This window comes from Apium graveolens, chromosome 3 (genome assembly GCF_009905375.1).
Source record: "Apium graveolens cultivar Ventura chromosome 3, ASM990537v1, whole genome shotgun sequence".
NCBI lineage: Eukaryota > Viridiplantae > Streptophyta > Magnoliopsida > Apiales > Apiaceae > Apium > Apium graveolens.
This window is the reverse complement of record NC_133649.1, coordinates 214,923,101-214,949,907: the sequence shown is the minus strand read 5'-3', so window position 1 is coordinate 214,949,907 and position 26,807 is coordinate 214,923,101. Positions and strand designations below refer to the sequence as shown.

The following is a 26,807-nucleotide window of genomic DNA, read 5'->3' as shown; positions in this document are numbered from 1 at the left end:
TGATCTTCAGAATCTGTTTCATCTCTCAAAGTAATCCTCCTCTTCTTCTGAGATGTTTGAGGAACAGTCTTTGTTCTCTTTGGCTTAGAGGATGTAGGCTTCACAGTAGGTGCTGAAGAAGAAGGTTGAGCAGTCTGTGAAGTGGAGAGATATGATTTGAGATAAGTTCTGAGGGTAGGTTGAGTAGAATGAGAGGTAGGGACTGAGGTTGATGGATTTTGGTTATGGTGAGTTGGTTGAACATTTGAGTAAACAGATTTGTAAGTAGCTGGATCAGCATTTACCAGAATCTGTTTCACAAACTGAGGAATCTGTAATTGTCTCACCATGGATTTCTTTGTGTCAGCATTTATCAGGTCGTTAAAGTACCTTTTTGCAACCTTAAAAGGTGGGGTTTGAGTGCTGACTAACTGGGGTTCAGCAGTACAATACGTATAAATAAGTTGACAGAATCTAGCAAAATAAACAACATCTCGATCCTCTGTCATCCTATCTCCAATAAAACCAATTATTCCAGTTGCAAAATCAAAATGAGTTTGATGGATAATAGCATACCCGATGTGCTGACTCAGAATTGGGATAGCATCATAATTAGAACATTTGTTCCCAAAAGCCTTGGTGATGCAATCGAAGAAGAAACTCCATTCTCTTCTGATATGAGCCCGTTTCAACTGTCCAAGTTTCGTCAGACTCTGTTCATATCCCAAATCAGTCATTAACCCCCGAAGTTCTGATTCCTCTGGTATAGAGAAGGTACAATCTTCTGGAAGATGTAATGCTCTTCGTACTGTACCAGGAGTAACTACATAGGAAGAATCACCCACTTGGAAGATAATACTGGGAGTTCCTCGTTTACCACCATCATCAAAAATTCCAGTCCTCCAGAACCGCAGAACTTGTTGACTTGAAAATAATTCAGGCTGAGTTAAGGCGTACCCAACCTTACTATGTGCAAGAAGATCTTGCACAAAATGCAATTCAGATGGAGCGTCAGCATGATCAAGAATTGCAGCATAGTTGTTTGGAACAAACTTTGCTCCATCAATGATTAAATCCTTTGGTGCCATGTGAAAAAATATTGAAATTCAAGTATGCCTGTTAGGTGTTTGAGATAATATCTGTATGAAAACAACGGAAATAGTAAAGTGAAGGAGAGTAAAAGTAAGAAGAGAGATAGAAGATGAAGAAATTAAAAAGATTAAAGAAATCTTCTCTCTGCTGTACTTATACAAAAGAAATATTACCGTTGGACACCTGTCAGACATGCAGTAATAACGGATAGTTACTGGGCTCGAGAAAACAGTAATCATGACTTACCCATTTGCCGAGTTTCAAGGAAAAACTGTTCCATTTATCAAGGGAAACAATTCAAATTTTAACCCGTTATCACTGATTGGATTATTTTGCACTGCAACATTAATATTCTGAAAATGAATCATGTTAAAAATGACCGAGATAATTTCGATGAATAAGTGCTGACAAAGAATCAGAACTTAAATCAGAACTTAAGACAAAATTTAAATGGTCATCAGAATATCAAGCAGGATTTAACAACACAAGATAAAATAACTCAGAGACAAAATCTTGAAGTAAAAACAGTTTTCATTAATATATCAAGTCAATACATAGATGAAATAGAAATTACATCAATACAAGATTTTCCCTAAGCTTCTAATCCTAACGTCAACAGCTTTAGTCCTAGCTAAGAAGCCTGACAAAGCTGAGGATGAAGAAGAACAGGAAGAAGATGAGATTAAGTCATCCTCCTCTTCCTATCTTCGACAAACAAGATAGCGAGTCGAATGATTCGCTCTTGCTGACGGATAGCTTCCCGCCGTTCCGCCTCCAATCGATCAAGATGAAGCTGGTAGTCCATCTCGAAGAACAGAAGTTGGTTCAGCACCGCCTGTGGGACAGAGCCCCATATCTCTTCAGGAATGGCAGTTACATGCCACTCCTGCTGCCAGTCGGCGCAGCTTAGCTCCATATGAAAATTTTGGTAATTCAAAAACATGTTGTATCGAACCATGATGCTTTTGAAAAAGAATATGAAGTTAAGATTGTGAGAAAAATTGATGAAAGGACTAAAGTGAAGTGGCTGATTATATAGGTAAGAGAATGCCAGGAGACGCGAAGATATTGAATGCAGACAGGTAGAATTAAATCTACCTCGTCTCCCTAGACTTTGAAAAAGAATAACAGTCATTGGAAAGAGAATGTGCACATGTAACAAGAGTGAACTGTTCAAGGACGAGTGCCATTATGTTTTAACCATAGACTATTAATCTTCCACTTCAACATTTCGAAATTAATCTGAGACTGTTACCAAATTTTATTTACAGATAAGTCAAGTAAAGGGTTAGACTGAAAAATCAGAACTTAGACCTATATCAGAACTTAACAGTCATCAGAACATAATGTCTTAACTCGAACAAGGAATATCTATCTTAGTAAATACTCATACAAGTTCTTAGTTATGAACGTCAGAAATTAATCATCAGAACGTGTAACTAGAACTTGTCCTCAGAATTTGTGCAGAAGTGACACAATGACTGTTTATCTAAAATAACATAGACCACCACAGAAATTTCATCATTCATATGGAGTGATGTGTGTGTGCATTAAGCTAAATAACAGACAAAGAGTAAAGTCTGATCTACTTCAGTACATCTTAGAAATAAGTCATAATTAAAATTTTGCTAAAGATCTGTCATTATCCTGAAACCTACTGATAAATGAGTTCATGCATGAGTTCACCTCTACTGTTTTTGTGCTAATTTTATGCATCTTTTGAAATTCTATTTTACAGAGGCTTCTCAGTGTAAGTGAGTCACGACTGTTTATCAGAATTTATGCTATTATCAGAGTATTTCTCCAGTAATCATAGAGTGTGAAAAGTCACCAAGAAAATATTTTGCTTTTCTAATGCATATTTACTTAATACCAGCAATGCACTTGGGTCGTCCCTTTCACATTTTTACTCTAGATCTCAAAGGAGTACCTGATATTATTCTTTGATTATTGTTCTTCTTCTTTTGATAAGTGAGGTTTATCAGCACTTAGTACATTCAGCAGTTTTACTAGAATCAGAACTTAAACAGATGAGTAGCATTATTCTAATTTGTGACTTAGTAATAAGATATACAAAGTAAACTTAACTAAGCTCAGTTATCAGAATTTGCTTGTGTCATAAGATTTCCACAGAAATAACTACTTCTTTCATGGGATCATTTGTTTATTGAAGACTAGTAGGTCAGTATCTAGCACAGTTATCCTCATAGGATAGAATAGTTACTGAAACAGACATATCACTTATCAGAGTTTAGACACATATATCAGACAACAGTCAGTACTTGAAGACATTTATCAATTAATGCACAGAATATACAAAGAGATTAATTCTGTAAATACTGATCATAAAGTCTGATAACATAGAACAAGTTTAAGCAGATTTAGAGAAAGAACCTGAAATCATTCCAAGTTCATTTACCAATTTTGAAAAGGTAGCTTCACACAGTGGTTTTGTGAAGATATCTGCTACTTGTTGATCTGTGGGAACAAAATGCAATTCCACTGTACCTTCATCCACATGTTCCCTGATGAAATGGTACCTGATGCTGATGTGCTTTGTCATAGAGTGTTGAACTGGATTACCTGTCATAGCAATAGCACTTTGATTATCACAGTAAATAGGGATTTTGAAATATGTTAACCCATAATCCAGTAACTGATTCTTCATCCAGAGAATCTGTGCACAGCAGCTTCCTGCAGCAATATACTCTGCTTCTGCAGTTGATGTGGAAATTGACTTTTGTTTCTTGCTATACCAAGAAACCAATCTGCCTCCAAGAAATTGGCAGCTTCCACTTGTGCTTTTCCTGTCAATTTTGCAACCTGCAAAATCTGCATCTGAGTAACCTATTAATTTAAAATCTGATTCTCTAGGATACCATAATCCTAGATCAGCTGTTCCTTTAAGATACTTAAAGATTCTTTTTACAGCTGTTAAGTGAGGTTCTCTTGGATCTGCTTGAAATCTTGCACAAAGACAGGTAGCAAACATGATATCTGGTCTACTAGCAGTTAGATAGAGAAGTGAGCCAATCATACCTCTGTAATCAGTAATATCTACTGAATTACCAGTATCCTTATCCAGTTTTGTTGCAGTGGCCATGGGAGTGGATGCACTTGAACAGTCTTGCATTCCAAATTTTTTCAGCAAGTTTCTGGTGTACTTAGATTGACAAATAAAAGTTCCTTCTTCACTCTGCTTGACTTGAAGGCCCAGAAAATAACTAAGTTCTCCCATCATACTCATCTGATATCTTGACTGCATTAGATTGGCAAACTTTTTGCAAAGTTTGTCATTTGGAGACCCAAAAATGATATCATCAACATAAATCTGGATCAAAAGTAAGTCCTTGCCATGGTTGAGATAGAACAATGTTTTGTCAATAGTTCCTCTGTTGAATCCACTTTCCAGAAGAAACTGAGCTAAAGTCTCATACCATGCTCTAGGAGCTTGCTTAAGTCCATAAAGTGCTTTATCAAGCCTGTAGACATAATCTGGATGTTTGGAATCTACAAAGCCTGGAGGTTGTTCAACATATACTTCCTCTTCCAATTCTCCATTGAGAAAAGCACTTTTCACATCCATTTGAAAGACAGTAAACTTTTTGTGAGCAGCATAAGCCATGAATATCCTTATGGCTTCTAACCTAGCAACTGGAGCAAATGTTTCATCATAGTCAATTCCCTCCTGTTGAGAATATCCTTTTGCAACCAGCCTTGCCTTGTTCCTTACAATTATGCCATCACTGTCAGTTTTGTTTCTGAATACCCACTTTGTACCAACAACCGATCTATTCTTGGGTCTTGGCACTAAGGTCCAGACTTTGTTTCTTTCAAATTCATTCAACTCTTCCTGCATTGCTTGCACCCAATCAGCATCTTGAAGAGCTTCTTCCACTTTCTTTGGCTCAGACTGAGAGAGAAAAGAATTGTAAAGACATTCATTCGAAGTACCTGTTCTAGTTCTGACACCTGCCTCAGGATTTCCAATTATTAAATCAGGTGTATGTGATTTTGTCCACTTCCTTGCAGATGGAAGATTTTCTCTAGAACTGGATGCTCCCCCATAATTCATGCTGTCTTCGATTTCATTTTCTGATGCTCCCCCTGAAACTATGCTCTCTGAGTTGGATCCTTCAGTATTTAGATTTTCAGCACTGTCAGTACTTGGCTTATCAGAACTTGACGAATCAGAATTTGACGAGCCAGATGTATGTTCTGATGCTTCTTGAGATGTGATAAAATCTTGAGTATGCTCCCCCTGCAATGGTGCATCTTCATTTGACGTAGTCACCACAGTTTCAATAACATCAGAGTTTAATCCATCAGAATTTACAGTATCAGGACTTAGACTGTCAGGACTTGAGGTATCAGAATATGAATCTTCATTTTCAAATCTCAGCTTATCATGATCAATGCAATCTTCAAGTCCAGTGATCTTCTTGTCATCAAAAGAGACATTGATAGATTCCATGACCACTTTTGTTCTCAAATTATAGACTCTGAAGGCTTTTGTAGAAAGTGGATATCCTACAAAGATTCCCTCATCAGCTTTTAGATCAAACTTGGATAGCTGTTCAGGATGAGTCTTGAGAACAAAACACTTACATCCAAATACATGAAAGTATTTGAGATTTGGCTTCTTGCTCTTCACCATCTCATATGGTGTTTTTCCATGCTTGTTAATGAGTGTTGCATTTTGAGTAAAACAAGCAGTCTGCACAGCTTCAGCCCAGAAATAGGTTGGAAGCTTTGCTTCTTCAAGCATTGTTCGTGCAGCTTCAATTAGAGTTCTATTCTTCCTTTCAACAACTCCATTTTGCTGTGGAGTTCCAGGAGCAGAAAATTCCTGCTTTATTCCATGATTTTTGCAGAACTCTTCCATTATCAAATTCTTGAATTCAGTGCCATTATCACTCCTCAAAATTTTCACAGAATCTTTGATCAATTTATCCAGATGTTTGACATGATCAATCAGGATAGATGCAGTTTCACTTTTTGTGTGCAAGAAATACACCCATGTGTATCTGGTGAACTCATCTACTATGACCAACGCATATTTCTTCTTTGCAATAGACATGACATTCACTGGACCAAATAGATCAACATGAAGTAGATAGTAAGGCTCAAGAATTGATGATTCAGTCTTGCTCTTGAACGAAGATTTTCTTTGTTTAGCCTTCTGACATGAGTCACAAAGACCATCAGGAACAAACACTGATTTTGGCAGTCCTCTCACAAGATCTTTCTTGATCAGTTCATTTATCTTGTTGAAGTTTAAATGAGAGAGTTTCTTGTGCCAATTCCAGCTTTCTTCAGTTGAGGCTCTACTCACTAAACAGATTGCAGAACCATCAGAACTTGTTGAAAGCTTAGCTTCATAAATGTTACCACGCCTGAATCCCTTCAGAACAATTTTTCCTGTTGATTTACTAACTATTTCACAATGTTCTGCAAAGAAATCAACATGATAACCTCTGTCACAGATTTGACTTATACTCAGTAAGTTGTGTTTAAGTCCTGAGACCAGAGCTACATCTTTAATAATGACATTCCCAAGATTGATATTGCCATATCCCAAAGTTTTTCCAATGTTGCCATCTCCATAAGAAACACTTGGGCCAGCTTTCTCCACAAAGTCTGATAGCAGGGCCTTATTTCCAGTCATATGTCCTGAACATCCACTGTCCAGAACTAGAATATTTTTCCTGTTGCCCTGCAATCAAAAAAACCACTAATTATTAGTTTTAAGGACCCAGACTTGCTTGGATCCTTTGGCCTTTTTAGGTTTGTTAACATTTGCAGCGGATTTAACATCAGATTTTATGTTAACAGTTTTCTTATCAGACCTTATACTAGAAGGAACAACAGAAACTTTCTTTAAAGAAGGTTTTATTTGATAATAATCATAGTACAAACTATGATATTCCTTACAAGTATAAATGGAATGCCATAAACTACCACAATGAAAACAAGGATTTTGTGGTTTGTATCTAACAGACTGACTCTTAACTCTTGACTTTGTAGATAAGGAGTTAATATTCTTATTCTTCCTGCAAAAAGAAGCCAGATGGTTAGAACTTCCACAGTTATGACATGCTTTCCTAGGAGCATCAGGAACAGATTTATAGTTATTGCTTTTATTCACACCTTCCTTTCCATTCCTGTTTTTCCTAGGTGATTTTACCTTGTTTGCATCCTTAACATCTTTCAGCTTATGCTTAAGCTGCTTCTTCGTCATTAAGCCTATGTTAACTTCAGCTGTCTTTTCCTGTTTTAGTTTGTCAGAAGCTAATTCCTTTTTAACTTCTGATTTCTCATTTTCGGATTTTTCAGTTACAAACTTAACAGGTTTTAACTTCGGCTTTTGCTTATCAACATACTTAATTTCTACAGTTCCTTTTTCATTTTCTCCATAGCCTAAACCCTCTTTCCAGTTTCCACTGCTTAGCAAATTTTGAGTTGTTTTGCCAGAGTTAGTCCAAGTTCTGATAATCTCTCTCTCCTTTTCTAACTCAGTTTTTAGAGATTCATTCATTTTTAGCACTTCCTCCCTAATATAAAAAGCATTATCTCTATCCTGCTGAGTTTGATGAAACATGACTAACTCTTTTTCTAAGAAATCATTTCTTTTCTTAAAAGCAAGATTTTCAGAAGTTAATCTTTCACATGTTAAAGTTTGATCTCTATAACTAACAAACATGGTTTTAAGATATCTTCTCAACTCATCAATATCATCAGTATGAAAAGCATAAGTAGTCTGAGGTACCTTTGTTTCAGCAGCTTCAGAACTGCTCTCAGAACTTGATTTATCAGCATTTGCCATCAATGCATAGTTCTCCTCACTTTCAGAGTCTGAGGTGTCTGTCCAGCTTTTCTGCTTTGTGACAAGAGCTTTGCCTTTGTCATTCTTGGTCTTCTTGCAATCAGGAGATATGTGGCCTTTCTCACCACAATTATAACATTTAACATTAGCGTAATCTCCTCTGTCAGACTTTCCTCCTTTTCCTTCAGATCTTCTGAAATTCTTCTTATCAGAACTTATGCCTTTCCTGGAAAACATCTTTCCCTTCCTGAACTTCCTGTATGCAATCTTTGTGATTCCTTTCACCATAAGAGCACACAGCTTCATCATCTCCTCATCAGCATCAGTTTCAGGCAAGCTTTCAGAATCTGAGTCATCATCACTCTCAGAACTTGATGACTCAGTATCAGATTTTATGATAAGAGCTTTACCCTTATCTTTCTTTGAGGAAGGTGGTTTGGGGGATTCCTCTTCAACCTTGAGAGCAACTGTCCTTGACTTTCCTCCTTTTCTCTTGCTTCTTTGTTCCATCTCAAGTTCATGGGTCTTGAGCATTCCATAGATTTCATCAAGAGTTGTTTCATCAAGATTGTAGTTGTCTCTTATTGTTGTTGCCTTCAAATCCCAACATTCAGGAAGAGCTAACAGGAATTTGAGGTTTGTATCTTCAAGATCATACTCCTTATTTACTAATGACAAGTCATTCAAGAGTTTGACAAATCTATCATATACATCAGTCAATGACTCATTAGTCCTAGAGTCAAAGTGTTCATACTCTTGAGTGAGTATTGTCTTCCTGTTCTTCTTAACTGTTTCAGTTCCTTGACACCTTGTCTCCAGTGCATCCCATATCTCCTTAGCAGTCTTGCAGTTGATTACCCTGTTTGACATTACATTATCAATGGCACTATGCAATAAGTGACGTACCTTGGCATCCTTAGCAATAGCTGCTATATCTTCAGCAGTGTAATCAGTCTTTTCCTTTGGTACGGTCATTGCTGCTTCACCTGCAACTACAACAGCGAGCTTGGTAGGTTTGTGAGGCCCTTCCCTGATTCTATCAAGGTATTCTGGATCTGTTGCTTCCAGAAACATGGTCATCCTTACCTTCCATATGGGATATTCAGATGGTCTCAATATGGGAACTCTGATAGTCTCATATCGACTCTGAGTTGATATCTTTGATGATTCCTCAGTTTTGGTAGGCTTAGTTGGAGTTTCTGTGTCAGACATGATTGTGTTTGGATCTTTAACTGTATGTGTGTTAACAGATAGCTCTGATACCACTTGTTAGGTCACACTTTCACTGTAGAGGGGGTGAATACAGTGTTTATTACAATCAAATCAAACTTTAAGAACTTATGTAACAGAAAACAAACTTTATTTAACCAATAAACTCTGTTACAATCTGGAACTGTTATCTCTCAGTGATGAACAAAATATCACGAGAGCTTCTAGAGTTATAATAAATAATATTCTCGATAATGATAACACCTCTAGTGTAAACTCTATTTCTGTGTTTATATACTACACAGTTACAAGATATTCGCTAATTGATATGGAATATAATTCTGCTTCCTAAAATATATCAATCAGATATCTTCTATTCCAAGTATTCCATTCTTCACGGAATTCCTTCTTCATGCATATCTCTTCTTATGTTTATCTTGATCTTCTTAACTTTAATCAGCTACTGTCCTTATCTGATCGTCCTTCAGCACTTAAGTTCTGATATCTATCTCCTGATAACATAAGTACTGATATCCCTTAAGTTCTGACTTCCAGTACCTTAAGTTCTGACTTCCAGTATAAGTACTGATCAGTTAAGTACTGATTTGTTCTGTTCAAATAAGATCTGAAATCTAAACATAAAACATATTAGCCATGACATTATCAAATATATCTAACAACAAGTATTACTGAAGCATTTCGCTCGAAAATATCAAAAAGAGTTTTGAATACAATGAGAAACAATTATCCGATTCTTCAATAAATTTTATGTTTCAGCAATTATGATTTTAAAATGTTCTGCGCTATTGCAGACGTCGGTTTTATATCAAAACGACCATATATATATATATTACAATGATCTTGCTGAGCATTTCTTCCGCTCATACTTACCTGTTTTCAAATTTAACCTCCAGTGAGGATTAGCTTGCGCTGTTTAGCTGCGTAATTCGAGAAAGCAAAGAAGAAGCTTTTGAAAGATGGTTGGTCGAGGGTTTGCGGATTATTGTAAGTTTTATTGTATAAAGTTGTTTATATTATATTATATTATAATTGTATTATTTTATAGTTGGGCCTGATATACTTCTTTTCGAAGTTATACTAGCGGGTTAGTATTGAATTGGAATTTGTTGAAAAGAGTTTTAAAAATGAAGTGAAGATTATTTATGGAATTTGGAATTCTTGTTTCTAGAACTGTAACCTTAAAAGATCTTGGATTAGTTGGAGTCATAGATGATAAAAATCTTTCGCTGGCATTTGTTTATTGATTAAACAGGTTCATTTGGATTGAGGTTTTACAGTGACGACCAAATCCCCTGACCCCGGATTTGTGAGCGTTACATCCAATCCATACTATTATATAATAGACGAAATATTAAAATTTTCTTTGTTACGGTTTTTTGTTCGATTACATAATTATCCTTACTTAATTTTTTTTAATATTTTAATTAATTACCCTTACTTAATTAATGTATAAATAATTACCTTTTAAGTAAATAAGTTATCTTTTTTATTTTCTCCGACTAAAACAATTCTTTTTCTAAAAAATACTTGCTGAAATTACATAACCAACTTTACTTCATTATTTATTATTATTAAAATATTAAAACGGATTGACTCTCAGATAAATTGGCAAATCACATTGGGCACCCAATGTGACATTATATATTATGTAAGTAATTCTAAACTCCCTTTTTATTCTAGATAACATTAGAATACCGAGAATTTATTAAATTAAAAAAAATAACAGCTGACATCCTAAATTCCTATAGTTAAAAAATAAGAGTTTTAGGCTAATAATATTTTATTTAAGAATAGGTGATTTTAAATGGTAATTTATTTGTACATGGATCATAATTAGGGTAATAGACAAATATAGCCGATTTTTAAACAAAAATTACCAAAATAACCGATCCTGAATACTTGGCCAATTTTAGCCAACAGATTACGCATATCAAAACGGAGTATTGCGCTATACGCATTTGGGAGTGTAGTAACCTGCATTACGCAATCACAAGTGAGGTATTACAAAATATATAACAAAAAATACGCATTTGGCACCATAGTATGTAAACTTAAATATGCATTTACTTAATGCGTATTACTATTAATTATAACAAACCTAAGGAACAACCCATGTGAATTGTGGGTCCAACATCATTTCTTTTAGCACCTGTACTCTTACCTCTTTGTAGCAGCAGCTGACACACACAAACACACCACAGAATCTACAGAATCGTCATACATAAAATAGAATTTGTTGTTAGATACGCAAGTAGTAGTAATGTATTAGATATTAGCATATACGCATCTTGCAATGGCAGGTTGGATCGGCCATTATTGGCCAATTTTATGATCTTGGCTATTTTGATATTATTTAATAAAAAATCAGCTATTTATGTTATTTTTTCTCATAATTATTGAAAAGGATTTTTAATTAGAATTTGATACGTTATTTTGTACAGCCATGAGGTCATGCCAGTAATTACAGAGCTAAGCCATGCTTACGTCCAATTCCAAGTTGGTAGAACATTAGAATTTGAGTGAGGGGTTTGCGGTTGGGAGTCGTATGATTTGGATGAAGACACTCTAGTCTAACACGAATCCTTAACTTCTACTTGTAATAAACTATTCAGAATTCCCATCCGTGAACATCGATGGCATTTTAGGAATAAACACAACCTCTCAGGTCCATTCTTGTAAATTCAAATCCATCCTCACAAAATGGTACTGCACTTGCTGCAACCACAGTTCCAGATAGACATTCATATTACACACATAGAGATTCAGAGAGAGAGAGAGTGACTCTCTGCATAAATAAAGGTGAGTTCTACTACATACGTATAGAGAAAAGAAAGTGTGTGTTTGTACATATACATAGGGCCAAAATTGTGTATATCTACAGAGAAATCTGCCTCGAAAGAAGCAATGTATCTCTTTGTTCATTACAGAAATCTCATTTCATGTCTTTATTACCTTCATTTTTAACATTTTCTCTGCTACCCCCACCACATTTTCTGTCTTTTTGATTCATTTGCTGCAACTCACAGGTAAAATCATCATTTCCACTCTTGTCTCTCTATATAGTTTGTGTGTGTATCTACCTTTTTAGTTATGTTACATTACATATCTGCGGCCTTTTCTGTACAATTCTACATGTTAATGCATGTATATGTATATCTGGGTCATTGCTGGATCTGAATTTGAAGCTATTAGGAGTAAGCTTTTGTTGTTTTTTATTGCTTTTGTTTGATGTTAAAAGATAGGGTCTGATACAATCTTGCTTTTCTTTAATATTGTCTGGCTTTGCTAAAGAAAGTGAGAATCTTGTAAATAATCTTTTGGGATTATGGTTTTTGACTGATAACTTCTTTTATTTTGTTTGCAGGTTAATTTTTATTTTTCACAAGTCTCTTGAAAATTTTGACTTGGGGGATCTCAAATTCATCTTGATTTCTTGCAAGATCTGTTGTAGTCATTTAAATTCATTGTTGTATTGTCAGCATCTTGGTCAAGATTTTGAGAATTTGATTTAGGACTTGAGATTTTGAAGGGTCATTTGAAGATTGTAGTTTTTTTTGTCGGTTAACTTGTTTAGGGGCATGAGTATTATTTGAAGTTGATACAGTAGAAAGTGTATAGCTCTAGGACTGAAAGATGGCAGCTTCTTGGGAACATTTTGGGGAGATTGCTAATGTGGCTCAGCTGACTGGTCTTGATGCTGTCCGGTTGATCGGGCTGATTGTTAAAGCAGCTGCTACAGCTCGGATGCACAAGAAGAATTGCAGGCAGTTTGCTATGCATCTGAAATTGGTAGGTAACTTGTTAGAGCAACTTAAAATTTCAGAACTGAAAAGATATCCGGAGACGCGTGAGCCACTGGAGTATCTTGAGGATGCATTGAGGAGGTCATACATTTTGGTTAATAGTTGTCAAGACCGGAGCTATTTGTACTTGCTTGCCATGGGCTGGAACATCGTGTATCAGTTTAGAAGGGCTCAGAATGAAATTGACCAATATTTGAAAATTATTCCACTCATCACTTTAGTGGATAATGCTCGAGTCAGGGTACTTTTCCGACCCTTTTTTTTTTGGTTTGTGATTTGTTGGATGAAGTTATGATGCTAAGTTGTCTTCCATTACATATGTATATAAATATAACCAAGGCAAATCCAGTTTCAAAGTTGACCTGAGAGAATAGAAACATCCAGTCCGACAAAGGTCAATATTGTGTGTATGTGTACCTGGGGATGGAGGGGTGGGTGGGTGAGACTGTGAGTGTTTACGGGTACTTAGATCATTTTAGATAGATTTCTAGTGCCTGTGCAGTTGTACTTCTGAATTGTTCGCATTTATTTATTTTTGCTACTGTTGCTTTCTTAAAGGTATGTCATGGTCTTTTTCCGCCAGCGCCCCATGCCTCTTTCATAATGTAAAAGTGCTTGGCCATATTGTTCTCATAAACGGAATGTTGACAGGATACAGATCCTCCTGGAAATATATAATCTTATAGAACTATTATCTTGGTCCGTCCAGCTGGCTTTAGTACCCTAACCTTAGGTCATTGTTGTCAATTGTACATTGTGATGTTCCTGTTTTATTTTTTATGTTTAATGTAGATATATACCAGATTTAGTTTCTGATACATAGCTGCAAATGCAACTTCATTGTACTGTAGTTTTCTTCCTCCAGAGAATCTGCTTTTCAGACAAATTTGCATATTTCAATATTGCAGGAGCGACTGGAAGTAATAAACATGGACCGCTGCGAGTATACGTTGGATGATGAAGACAAAAGGATTCAAGATGTCATTATGAAACCAGAACCTTCTAAACATGACACTGTTGTGTTAAAGAAAACACTTTCGTGCTCCTACCCAAACATGCCTTTTAAAGAAGCAATCAAAAAAGAAAATGAAAAGCTTCATCTTGAACTACAAAATTCTCAAGCTCATTTGGATGTGAGTCAGTGTGAGGTGATTCAGCATCTGATTGATGTTACAGAAGCAGTTGCAGTAAGTTCTCTGCCAGAGAAGAATTTGCCTGTGAAAAAATCTACGACGCTGGAGCCTAGTTATTCGAATGCCAGTAGCGTCAAGGATCATTACAATGATACATATACCAAAAATACCGAGTCCCGCTCAACTTCAAGGTTGGATTTCTTGTGTTGAGATGTTGGATAGGAATAGTGCTTTAATCCTATATGTAATTACCTGCCTTTACATTGTATGGTAGCATTTCTACATGCATATATTTTGTGCAAACTCATTTTGGAAAATATTCATGTGGAGATTTAACAGGGTATTTAAATTGACGATACAATCAACTCTTTCTCACCTTGTCTTGTTTGTGAAAAACGTTTTTTTTACTATAGACGCTAAGTGGTCTTTTATAGAGCTACATACTGGTGATTAAAGAAAGATTGACCTGACGACTCAAATTTTTACATGAAGCAAGTAGGACAGCTACATCACATATCTATGACTAACTTTTATCTATGATTGATGCTTAAGGTTAATGATGCCGATATTTAGGAGTACTGAGGTTCATTCCATCTTTAAACTATTAAGAGCAAGTCCAATGCAAGATGCAAAATAACTATAGTTATTGCTATAATTTGGCATCAAAAAGTGTCTTTTGGTGCTAAAACAAAACTTCAACTCCAATGCTAGATGCATTTTGAAACCAAATATTTCCTTATTTGCCTAAATTTTGTTACTTTGCCCTAAGTTTCATTTAAAGTACAACAGCATGCATCTCTATTTGTAGTAGTATGATGATGTGGCTAGATGCATAAATGCATCCTTGGTTTCAAATTTAGAACCAAGGATGCATATATGCATATTTGCATCCAAGTATAGAACTCCTTTGGAGCTGAAATTTTTGACATTTGATTTCAAATTATAGAAATGGCATCACTTATAGCATTGCATTGGACTTGCTCTAACAATTGGATTCATGTACTTTGTGGTTTTGTGCAGAAACACTTCTTCAGTTTCATCGGGACGTGATTTGCTGTCTAGCAGAGGATCACAGCGAAATGAAGATTGGAACTCGGATTTACTTGGCTGCTGTTCAGAACCTACTCTGTGTATGTCCAACCTTGAATTTTAATTTCAGTCATAAATTATGTTCTATTCAGTTACTACCTGCCCTTACTCCCTTATTTTTGTTGTATCTAATTTTTAATAAAATTATTTTTACATGAATATCTGATCTATATATTTAAATCCTCCTGCATTTGGGTGGGGGAGAATGCAGTTGACCTAGGCAATAATAGTATGGGAGTTATATTACAGGAGCTGTCATCAATCCCTACAAATAGTTCTTTCCTTGAATACGTGGCTTCATTTGTTTATCTCATTTTCAATTATCAGTTGCTCTAGTCGCTTTTGCAAACAGTTCTAGAATCTAGACATGCACATCCCCAAACTTATTACTCATGTACTTGACTGTCCACTAAGCTTGTTTTCTGTATCTTCCAGGTATGAAAACGTTATTCTTTCCTTGTGGAACATTTGCAAGAATTGCGAGTGTGGCAAATGATAGACACATATGTAAGCTGCTACAGATAACTAGATACTTGATGTATATTTTTTGTTAAAGTGAATGGCTGCTGGGCCATCAGTTTCGTGTTTGATTCAATGAAATTTATGTGTAAGTGTGTTAATGCACCTCTTGTAATGATATGTATTTTTCCTACTGTATATTGCACTTGAGTTACAATTAAGAACAATCGTGGATTGTTGTATATATACAATCAAATTAAACTGTGGAATTTAGCTAAAAAGAAAATAGAATAAATTAAACTGCGTAATCTACCTCATTACTAGGATCTACATATTTTGTATCACATACTGCAAGTACTTCATCTGCTTCTTTTGTCTACTAGGAGAAGTATACTACAAGCTTCTTTGATACGAGAATACAGCATATTGTGTATGCTTCTTGAGAACTAGTAGGCAATTACCTATTTAGTGAGACTCATTTAATATGAGAAAAGGGTTCTCGAAGCTTAGTAAATCTTATCCTCGTTTTACCTTTACATCAATAGAGTAGATAGTCCTTGTTTCTTTTAGCTTGAACTGCAGCAACTCAATTTTGCGTGTATATGGGGTCTACAATAAACAGACACTAATTTGATGTCTCTGATGATTAGCTTCTGCAGAAGCCTGTAATGAAATGATGGCTTATTCATTAATATTGTCGTGCTGCTGTTACACTTGCTGCGTCAGAAGAAAGCTTCGGAAGACACTTAAGATCTCGGTATGGCTTCTACATTCGTCATGCATTAATCATGTTCTTGTTTCAGTTCTGTACTTGGTGACCTCCCTTCCTCTTCTTCAAGAGAATATATGTTACAACTTACAACCATACAAACTACATTTCAACAGTACCAAATATTTATACCCCTTCATTTGGCGCGAATCAATGTCCGTCTCTAAACTGAATAATGTAGATAAAGGTTTATAAAGTTTATATGACGATATTATTTTAAGAAAGCTACTACATTTTACTCCCTCGATCATGCTTCATTTTTAATCTTTCATCTCCTGGTTAGCTAAGATTCTATATGTTTCAAACGGTGTAAGAGTGACTTACGTTTTAATATGTAAATTAATATTTCAGTGGTGTGTTCATATCATTTGCACATCTCGTACGTAATATTTATGTACTGACGTGTTTAGACAGTATTGACCGGAAGATGCCAACAGTAATACGAAGGAGGGATAATTACAAAATTTAATGATTATTACAACGTTCTTAATCTGTCTGTTGAAATTCGAAAGTTCCCCAAAGATGTTGCAGTGAAACACGATATGATGATATCTTGTTGATAGGTTTTATCTATTCTTCACAGGGAGGGTTCTTTGACGATTTTCTCTCACATTTAATGTGTTGCTGCTGTGCTCTTGTACAAGAATGGCGAGAAGTAGAGAGTCGTGGGATTCATGGTATGTGTCTTTGAATGTCCTAATAGATTTTACAGACCTTCAGGTTGCATTAATAGTTCTTATGAATGCTGTTTTTGTACTTCAAAGAAATCTTGATTTCAAAAAAATGTGAATTAAATAATTTTTAGTCCCGTAAGAGCCAACATCACAACCTATTATAATTTTTTAGCGAAGTAGTTATTTTAAATTTTTGACAAAATTACTGAAACTTTACATGAATAGAAATCTAGAATCTTGCAGACTGTTAAATCGAATTCAAAATAGATTGCTTTTGCAGAACACGAGAACCTTCGAAAATATTGCTGTTCTCATAATGTTTTGCAAAATGTTGTGTGATATGTGTCTTTGTTACATTTCATTGAGTTAACTGCGCTGTTTTGGATGATAAGTTGCTTCTGACAACTAAACCAATATATTATTCAAGTTGTAATAATGTGTGAAATTTGCAGGTCCCGAGAAGGCAAAAACAAGCCCCCCAGTATCTCAATACATGGAATCATAAGTCCAAAACATATGTTCATATAGATTATAAGCTCTATAGTCTATACCTTCCGAAGGTTGATCGTGTTATTACACTCTATGAAGTACAGATGATCTGTGTGAAAATTGCTTACTGTAATACCAGGAAATCTACATTAGAATGTTATTACCCCCACTAAAGTATCTTGTCTTGTTTGCTTTTACTTTTTTCAGATTGTGTGTTATTTGTAAATGTATCCACGGACGGACTCTATTTATTACCCAATAAAAGCAGTTTTACGGCCGGGGAGTGTGGATGAAATGAGTGCTTAGCATATCAGTAATAGTAGTAGTTTAGAGCCTGCGCACGAGCTGCCTGCGCAGATAACATCAGAGCTCAAACATGGAGGTCAAGTGAAAAGAGGTGCTCCAAGGCAACTAACCAAACAAAAAAAAACATACTTCTCCTTTATCCATTCTTACGAGTCTGGGGTGTGGGTAGAGCCCAAACGGCCGGGCTGAATTCCTGGCCGGCCGGTTCACTATTCAGGTAACTCGTGGACGGCACGTATATTTGTGCGTGCCGTGCCGGACCGGTTAGACAGGAAATGTAATCGTGAACGGCTCGTGAATAAAACGAATTAGGCTTTCTGGCGAATAAACGAGTGAACAGGCGAATAATGAATGAATAGGCGAATAACGAATAGAGTTGTGTTTGTGTTTTGTGAGCTTCTGTACTACTGTACTACCGAGTGCTGCACTGAGTGGTGCTGTACAGTGTAGTAAATTATTTTATGTTTTGTTTTTTAATTGTACAATGCACTACATTTTTTTATGTTTTGTTTTTTATTTTTACAATCAACTACATTTTTGCATTTATGTTTCGGTGAATTGCTGTTTTTATTTTATTTTTTTTGGTTTTCTGTTTTTTATTTACATTTTCTTATATTGAAAAAGATTATCATCGATTAACATTATATTATTAGATTAGTAAAATTTTATTTTTAATCGTATTTTTAAAAAGTTAGTTTTTGAAAAATAAATTAGTATGTTACAGAAGGAAAAGAGGACAGTGCCGCTATAAATTTTATTAACTATAAAAAATGTTACAATTGATTCGAGAGGACTCCTCTTTAGAAAAACGGAACAAACCGTGTTTACATTTTAAATAAAATACAAAATCTAACAAATTCTACAAATACATGGGCCGAACGAACGAACGAATAATTCGCGTGCTTGTTGTATTCAGACGAACGAATAATTCGCGGGCCGAATGAATAATTCGAGGTTCACCTCCTTTCAGATTTTTTGTTCGGTTACGAATTATCCGGTCCGGGCCGAGCCGGTTCCGGTTTCCTCAAATGCTATTTGTGTTCGATTCGTTAGAGTATACGGTTTGAGTCGAATAATTATTCGTTCGTTTACGAGCCGAATTATACGAATTTTGACGAGCCGAATTACGAACGAGCGAGTCAAACCGCTCGTTTGGCCAGCTCTAGGTGTGGGGAGGGTGAAATAAAGAATATAGCATTCAAAAATAATGTACGCAATCATAAATCATACATACAGTTTTTAACTTACGACATATATCACTCTTCTTCCGATTATCTTTCACCATTTCCACATGAGCAATTTCATAGCATAACTCAAATCATCCAAAATATTTTGTCCAATGAGTTAATCTCATTTGTCAAATCATAAAAAACATTTTAGCCAAAATGTATGTCCTCCTAGTCCTTGAAAAGTAAAAAAAAAAAAAACTCACGAGGCAATCAAACAAAACAAAAAACACAGTTTCTGAATTGATAGTGTCCAGATAAAAATGCTACAAGCTTTTGATAAACCAGAAATTAGAGATGACAGAATCATTGTTCTGTCAAAGATACTATCTATACATTCTTGAGAAAACACATGGAAAAGAACAAATAAACATTTGTATGAATCATTTAATCCTCCCAACAAACAAGTATAACAATACATCTTCTTACAATGTAGAGCCTGCCTCTCTGTTCTTTCAGATACCTTCCAAAGCCTTTGTACTGAAATTTTTGTTTACTATCTCTGGCGGTGCTTGTAGTATAATTTCCCATCTTCATGAATGAATAATATATGTCTGTTTCCTGCGGAACGCTTTCTCCTTCCAATGCAGTTCTCAGATCTTTGGATTTGGTACAAATATATAAGCTTCGCGCAATTATTGTACCCCTCAAGTATGTAGGGTGGATAGGGTCTGTTGTCCTCATTCTAGAACAAACATAGCAATTTAGATCCCACCAATCTTTCTACCTGTGCTAGATTCCTTAATGTAAATAAGAGCTTGGTATTGATCTAGACCTGGTAATAACCAAGTTGAACCTACCCAACTATCTTTACAAATACGAGTATCTTCCGATGGAGCATGAGCAATGAACAGATTTCAATCTCAGTCTTTTAATATTTATACATTACGAACAAATAATTAGTGGGAAATCATAATTGGAAATCCTCGGCTAAATGTTTTGTCATTTATTTATCAGATAAGAGTGTTCGTCTGCTCTGCTTTATTATTTTCTTGATCGTCCTAAAGTGACTTATCAGACAGAGTGCGATCATAGAGTGGTGCCCCTTTCGAACACTTAGTCTCAAAAGATGTCTATCTATTCTGTCAGCTGATCTTATTACTTTAAACTGTCAAGAGAGACTGACCATAACAGTTTCATGAAGTGACACAGATCGAGTTTGAATTGCATAAAGTGAGAGAGATCGTGACTAACAGTTTGTGCCCCTAGGGCCTAGGGAAACCACTATATCTTGTACTAGCAGAATCTAACATTTTTAAGAATTACTGATCAAATCTCTGGAATGTGGATGCTTAACCAGCAGTAATTACAATAAGATGTTATTAGGCCAATATGTTAGATGAAGTGTGAGTATGTGGGGTACCTGGAACTGTGCGTATACAAAGAAATAATGAAATATATCCTGCAGCAATAGTCCCATACTGGGTGTGCTTTTACATGCATTATGTAGAAAAGATATAGCTGTTGGTACACAACCAATTGTGAAAGCATGTGATCATCACGGGAGAGACATGGTCACTGTTACTGACATAGAAGACAACCTGGGTCAGTGTATGATTCTCAAGCCATTAGATTCTACTCTCCTTTCTGGCAAATTGCAACCTCTCTACATCTGGTTTCTCTAACTAAATATCCCTTTCCCTAACTAAACATAAAAACACTTCTTTCCTTACCGATTCTTACCAAGAAGAATGAAATCTCCATCTATAACTTCTTCTTTTATAGAGGTAAATGAGATCATATTAGTTGTAGATTTGTAGTTTAGCTCGCATTAGTACAACAATTATCTTCCTAGTCCATTCATCTTGTTCATCCATGTACTCTGTAATATTACTTTACACCAGGGAATAAATTCTCGAGAAAGTACAGACCTGGGATAAAAATGTTTCCAATAGAACAGCAGAGTAGCCTTTTAGATTGTCCATATCCTGGAGCAATATGTCATTCTCTAGATTCTCAATCTGCATCTCAAAATGCAAAGCCACATTAAACCTGATGTCCATATGATGCTCTACAGATATCAATATATCGATTTATAACTCTGCATTTGATACGTATAACTCTGCTCTACAGTACAGATATCATTATATCAATTAAGCAGCTTAAGAAAACTATACAAGGTGTACAAGACCATCATATACAATTGTTACAATTGTTATATTTGCTCTACTAATTCCGTGGTGTACTGTGTATGGATGCATGTTTTACCGGTTAAGAGGGTACTTGTAACAAAAGGCTTAAGTGATAAACATCAAATACTCTATTTATACATGCCAGATACACAAAGAATAGATATCAAGTGAAAACAATGGATCTAACAACAGAAGGATTCATATTCGTTCATAACACAATCAGAATTGCTGAAAGCCACCAAGTCTCATTAAAATTATACAGCTACGAACTTCAACCTGCAGAAATTTTGGCTATCAACTAATACTGCTAAATGAAATAGCAATACATATGACACCGAAAGATACTAATACCTCAGTTTGTATAGTAAAGATCTTTAAGCGACTCTTCCACAACTGCTGACCCAGAATTGCGCTGTAAACTGTTATTTATAGTTATCAGCCCTATTTCATTTTCAAGTTTTACTTTTCTAAACAACAGTTTCCATTTTAAAATTTATCCCTTGTCAATGTCTTTCACAATACAACAGGAATATAATGAAATGTTATTTAGTTTATGAGGCAAAGCAGTCATTACGAGGTGCAGTAGGCATTTTTAATCTCACAATAGGCAAATATGATCTCATCAAAATGCGAAACGCAAATATCGATATCTGAAGATATTGTCCCAACCAAAGAGCTGTAATGTATTATCAAATATTAGGTAGAGATCCATGAGATTATGTACACACTTTTTTCAAGTCCATGACGGGCTTTTTACAAATTTAACCCCTACATCAAATTTGTTGTATGTAACCTTGTCCATGAAGCATAGAAATAAGTTGGAAGATCTAAAGTGTTTTCAGGAACAATTTTTTTTTTTTTAAAGATCACACACACACTCCCAATAAACATTTTATATAATCCACTGCACCGAGTTTTTAGGAGGGCTGGTGGTGCGACTATCAATACCTTTAGCATATACGAAGAGAGATTTCAGAAAAGCTCCTGCCACGAAATCTAAAATTATGTGAATAAAGCCCAAAACATAATACACCACTAAGCCTCATAAAATACCCACACTTATGAAAGACCAAGGAAACAAAGATCTGAAAGGATAAACTTTTCAAAAAAAAAAAAATATTACGTTGCAGTCAGGGCGAGAAGCCTTAAAGTCTGCGAGAGTCTCGTAGCAAGTATGACCATTTTAGTGCCAACTCCAAAGCTTTGCTCCACACCTGCAAACAATAAGCAAGTGTGACCATTTTAGTGCCAACTGCAAAGCTTTGCTCCACACCTTGGTTATCATCTCAGTGCTCCAAAGCAGAGATATTCACAGTGGCAATGCGATCACTTTCCGGCAAAATAGACCCATTCGGAGATTAACAGCTTTTAACCACTTAATATCATCGACATTTGCCCAATTCCCCGTTTCCGCATCAAGATTTGACTTCTTTAGATCACTGTTGATCTCACTATAACCCAAACAATACGGTGCAAATCTCACTTCACTACAATCCTCAATTATAAGCCTACTCCTGACTCGAAGATAGAAATCAATGCTAGGTGCCTCTAGCATGATGTATCCTAATCTGATGCGACGCCAACAGGAAAACACACCCCTCCACTTCCTTAATCAAAACTGATCCGAACACCGGCCCCACATAAACTCTACAATTAACCAGCTTATGAACAAACAATGCCCGCAAAAAACCTACTAACCTCGCCTCACAATTCACCAAATCCGACAGCATAAACTATTAAACTCCCTGAGTTCCTCTTCACCACTTTTAAATTGCTTCACTAAAACCTCATTTTCCTTCCCCATAAACCCCGCCGACTGACGAACACCCAAAACTACATCTTTTTCAGCACCCCTAACAAGTGGCATTTCATCAAACACCTTGTGTGCACTCCCTAAACCCACATTCCCACCCGCTTTTTTCGCCTTAAACGAGAATCTCTTCCTGGGTATTACTCTAGAACTAATCACATCCTAGTTTTGCCTAAGATCAGCGATAGATTTGAGAGAAGCACGGAGGTCAAAAGGAGGCAAAAAGTAAGAGTTTAGAGCAATTAGGCTTTCAAGGTCAGATATAGAGACCGAAATAGCGTTTATATCTGCACAGAGGAGACATTTTTCTTCCTATACATTTCCCATGGTGATAATTAGATGTTAGATATTGGTCGGGACAATTCTTCAGCTAATCCTAATCTTGGTAATGAAAAAGATCACAAATAATTTTAGGCCTCTTATCTTTATTGCTATTTATCAAGTAATACCAAGTGCCCTTAATAATGGAATAAAATCCGCAACGTTGAAGGCTCCCTGCCATCTCTCATGTATTGTTTTCACACAAGTCAAACCTGTCACATATGGCCTTCCCAAGACCATGTCATGTCTACTTCCAGATGAGCCACTTTCTCACTAACATCCACCACCTCACTCTTGTCCACTGATTGAAGGCATGACTTGTAGAATGTTGTTTGGGAAAAGCAGAGATGACAGGTTTGAGTTGAGGGACATAATACACGACATGGGAAAGATTATCGGAGCTTTTAACATTGCTGATCATGTCCCATTTTTCGGGGCACTTGATCATTCGAGGACACTCATTGTATATAATTTTGAGATAAAAGACATCATAGGATGATAACTAGTATAATTTTTGTCATCAGGGATTAAATAGGCGGGCTAAAGTTATTCACAAGGCACTTGACAAAATATTGGAAACTGTCATTGATGATCATGAACAAGATGCTGCAAATTGTTATAACAAGCCTGATAGGGATTTTCTTGACTTCATTCTATCTGTGAAAGACAGTCCTAGCACTACTCATGAGCAATTAGCGTAGAACATTGATCGATCAAATATCAAAGCAATTTTGTTGGACATGATTTTCGGAGCAACAGACATCACCCACATCGCAATTGAATGGATTATGTCAGAACTGATACGACATCTAAGGATGATGAAGCTACTTCAACAGCAGATAAGAAATGTTCTAGCAGATGGTGAATTAGTGGAAGAATCTCATTTGCCAGAATTACCTTACTTAGATACGGCAGTCAAGGAAAGTTTGAGATTACATCCAGTTGGACCACTATCAGTTCCCCATGTATCGATGGAGGACAGTACTATAGATGGATATTACATACCGAAGAAATCTCGTATTATCATAAATAATTGGGGCATGGGAAGAGATCCTAGAATTTGGTCTGAAAATGTTAAAGAAGTCCTTCCAGAGAGATTAATAGGTAATAACATAGATATTCGGGGAAATAATTTTCAGCTCACACCATTTGGTTCAGGTAGGGGTTGTCCAGGTGTGCATTTGGGCCTCACGAGCATAAAATTGGTGGTAGGTATCTCATGAGCATGTCAAGATCAAAACATCTTCTTACTATACCAAGTACTGGAGAACGATAGAACTCAACGTTCATGGAGACATGCACAGATGCCATTTTGTTGAGATGGTTCTTAGTATAGGGTTAATAGTTTTAGTCTATTATGTGTAAAAATAATTGTATGTAAGCTTTAAAAGATTCTCACAACAACAATGCTATATTGATATTGATGTGAAATTAGCCAATGTACAGATGAACTTATTTATTGTGAATTGTTAATCTCATACTGCTGCAAACTGCAGCATTCCGAATTGTGATATAATTGATTTTTATTAAAAATTAAAAGAAATTAAGATATATATGCAAATACTTGGTGCATAAGTAACGGGAGGCTGTTTTACCGAATTAGGCGGCCCATAGAAATATATAAATAAGCAGCAGCTACATTATTTTTTCCAGATAAACCAGCATACAGCGAGAGCTGAGAGAGAGATTGAGAGATAGAGATAGAGATAGAAAGAGAGAGTGAGAGAGAGAGAGAGAGACAGCGAGATACAGATATAGAGATGGAGCAAGAAGATAATCGTAATAGTTGTGCATGCAAGTGTTTGAGAATACCAGGGTTCTGTTTCGCACCCTCTGATGAAATACTTGTTGGATATTATCTACGCCAAAAAGTTGAGGACAGGCCACTTCGTTGCAATCATTATGTAACAGAGTTCAAGATTTACGATGAATGTCTAATGCCATGGGATATTCTTAAAGATGACGATCATCATTGGATCACATCTTCTTCGTCTAATGATTCACGTACCAAGATCACCAAGACCATGTATGTGTTCACTCGGTTATGCAGAAATAAAACACGCGTGACTAGGAGAAGTGGCGCTGGTTCTTGGACGGCTCAAAACACTCGCGTTGTAAATAATGTCGCAGGGGATAAGATTGGCTACAAGAAATTATTCACTTTTTATAGAGATAATGACGATAAGCTTAAGAAGAAGAAGAAGATCATTGATGTGGATCATGGTCATTGGATTATGCACGAATATTCACTGTTGGGGATTGAAGATTATGTGCTGTGTGAGATTATTAAGGAAGTGGAGATGTCCAATGAAGCAGCTATAACAAAGCAAGATTTCCATACTCATGGTCAAAATCTACTATCCCGAAAACAAGTAGTTCTTCCGGTCGCAGATGTCATTGTCGCAGCAGATACTTATCCTCCACATCAAGTGGAAAATTTGAATGTGGTGTTAGGTCAGTTGGGAGGCGGTGATCATGATGATCAACCTGTTGATGAGTCGGGAGCAGACTGGGACCAAAACGGTTGGAGCGCTGAATTAGATAAGGAGCTTGGTCTCGATATATTGGATGATAAAAGTGCTGACAAATGCTTGGATGCCTTTGGAGATGATTGGGATACGAATGGATGGACAAGTGAATTATTTAAACAGTTTGATGGTGCTGAGAATCATGACTGGAACCAGGTTTTGGATGATACAGTTGCTGATGTTGTTCAGGATTTACCTATACTTGCAGTTGCAGGAATGAATGAGCCTCTACAAGTACAGAGTGTTCCTAATATTTTTGTAGAGGAGAAAGATGTTACAGTTCCGCAAGAGTTACTGGTTGTAGCATGGAGTAAGAATGAAAAGAATAATGAATCATATAAGGGCTTGGACGGTTATGATACTAATGATGTAATCGACCAGCAGATTACAAATGACTTTGCGAATTATGAGCAAGTAGAGGCTGCCCTTGCAGTTGAACCGACAAACACGACTCTGGATGGATTAGATGAAATGTTGGATTTTTCTTTTAATGATGACATGACCAACTTAGTGGGAGCTGAAACCGACCAGCAGAATTGTTGTAACATATTTCAAGAGCAACCCCGCAAGAGGATGAGGACTGATTTAGACGACTACCAGAAATGTTCCAGCAGGAAGAGGCAAAGGTATCTTCAAATATAGTAATTATCGCTGTTGGAAAAATTCCCATCACTAAATGGATGCAGAAGATAGATAAACATTGCTTTACATAAAGAAAGAGATGCAGTTTGGAAGACTGTGGAGTAGATTGGTCTAAGAATGGTGAAAATGCTTTGATTGGGCACCAACGGATTAATGTCCAGAATTGTCAACAATCAACATAGAAGGTGTTAATGAGATAGGAAAGAACAAAATTCCTAATGATTGACCTCAAGTTCTGTTTGGAGATAAAAATGGAGAAGAAGACGATAAATTTGTACAAGGTGTCGGGTGGGGTGATG

The 26,807-nt window shown here is 36.1% G+C and overlaps 2 protein-coding genes and 1 pseudogene across 5 annotated transcripts; 1 reads left to right on the top strand and 2 right to left on the bottom strand.

Annotated features, from left to right (window-relative positions):
* The first annotated feature begins 11,683 nt into the window (after positions 1 to 11,683).
* On the top strand, positions 11,684 to 17,820 carry LOC141713086 (protein MID1-COMPLEMENTING ACTIVITY 1-like). Of its 2 annotated transcripts, none has more exons than XM_074516322.1 (8): positions 11,684 to 11,926; positions 12,492 to 13,171; positions 13,839 to 14,254; positions 15,084 to 15,193; positions 15,588 to 15,659; positions 16,262 to 16,368; positions 16,964 to 17,057; positions 17,507 to 17,820. In XM_074516322.1, exons 2-8 carry the CDS (start codon positions 12,761 to 12,763, stop codon positions 17,557 to 17,559), a joined length of 1,263 nt encoding a protein of 420 aa, XP_074372423.1. In that variant the 5' UTR covers positions 11,684 to 11,926; positions 12,492 to 12,760; the 3' UTR covers positions 17,560 to 17,820. The 2 variants fall into 2 exon arrangements, with proteins under 2 accessions (XP_074372423.1, XP_074372424.1); XM_074516323.1 differs by having other exon boundaries at positions 11,684 to 12,153.
* A 1,507-nt stretch (positions 17,821 to 19,327) lies between these two features.
* LOC141713085 (small polypeptide DEVIL 1-like) lies at positions 19,328 to 24,342 on the bottom strand. 3 transcript variants are annotated; one of them, XM_074516319.1, is made up of 3 exons: positions 22,331 to 24,342; positions 22,156 to 22,191; positions 19,328 to 21,036 (listed from the first exon to the last, which is right to left on the bottom strand). In XM_074516319.1, the coding sequence occupies exon 3, from the start codon at positions 19,757 to 19,759 to the stop codon at positions 19,463 to 19,465; it is 297 nt and encodes a 98-aa protein (XP_074372420.1). In that variant the 5' UTR covers positions 19,760 to 21,036; positions 22,156 to 22,191; positions 22,331 to 24,342; the 3' UTR covers positions 19,328 to 19,462. The 3 variants fall into 3 exon arrangements, with proteins under 3 accessions (XP_074372420.1, XP_074372422.1, XP_074372421.1); XM_074516321.1 differs by lacking the exon at positions 22,156 to 22,191 and having other exon boundaries at positions 19,328 to 19,802; positions 20,947 to 21,036; XM_074516320.1 differs by lacking the exon at positions 22,156 to 22,191 and having other exon boundaries at positions 19,328 to 19,760; positions 20,947 to 21,036.
* On the bottom strand, positions 20,454 to 23,578 carry LOC141714806 (tubulin-folding cofactor C-like; annotated as a pseudogene).
* Positions 24,343 to 26,807: the final 2,465 nt, after the last annotated feature.

Bases quoted from the DNA above. Each gene is read 5' to 3' on its own strand.
- LOC141713085 (XM_074516319.1), bottom strand. From the start codon at position 19,759: ATGAGGACAACAGACCCTATCCACCCTACATACTTGAGGGGTACAATA.
- LOC141713086 (XM_074516322.1), top strand. From the start codon at position 12,761: ATGGCAGCTTCTTGGGAACATTTTGGGGAGATTGCTAATGTGGCTCAG. The intron at 14,255-15,083 runs GTTGGATTTCTT...GGTTTTGTGCAG, and splicing joins GAGTCCCGCTCAACTTCAAG to AAACACTTCTTCAGTTTCAT. The intron at 16,369-16,963 runs GTATGGCTTCTA...TATTCTTCACAG, and splicing joins GGAAGACACTTAAGATCTCG to GGAGGGTTCTTTGACGATTT.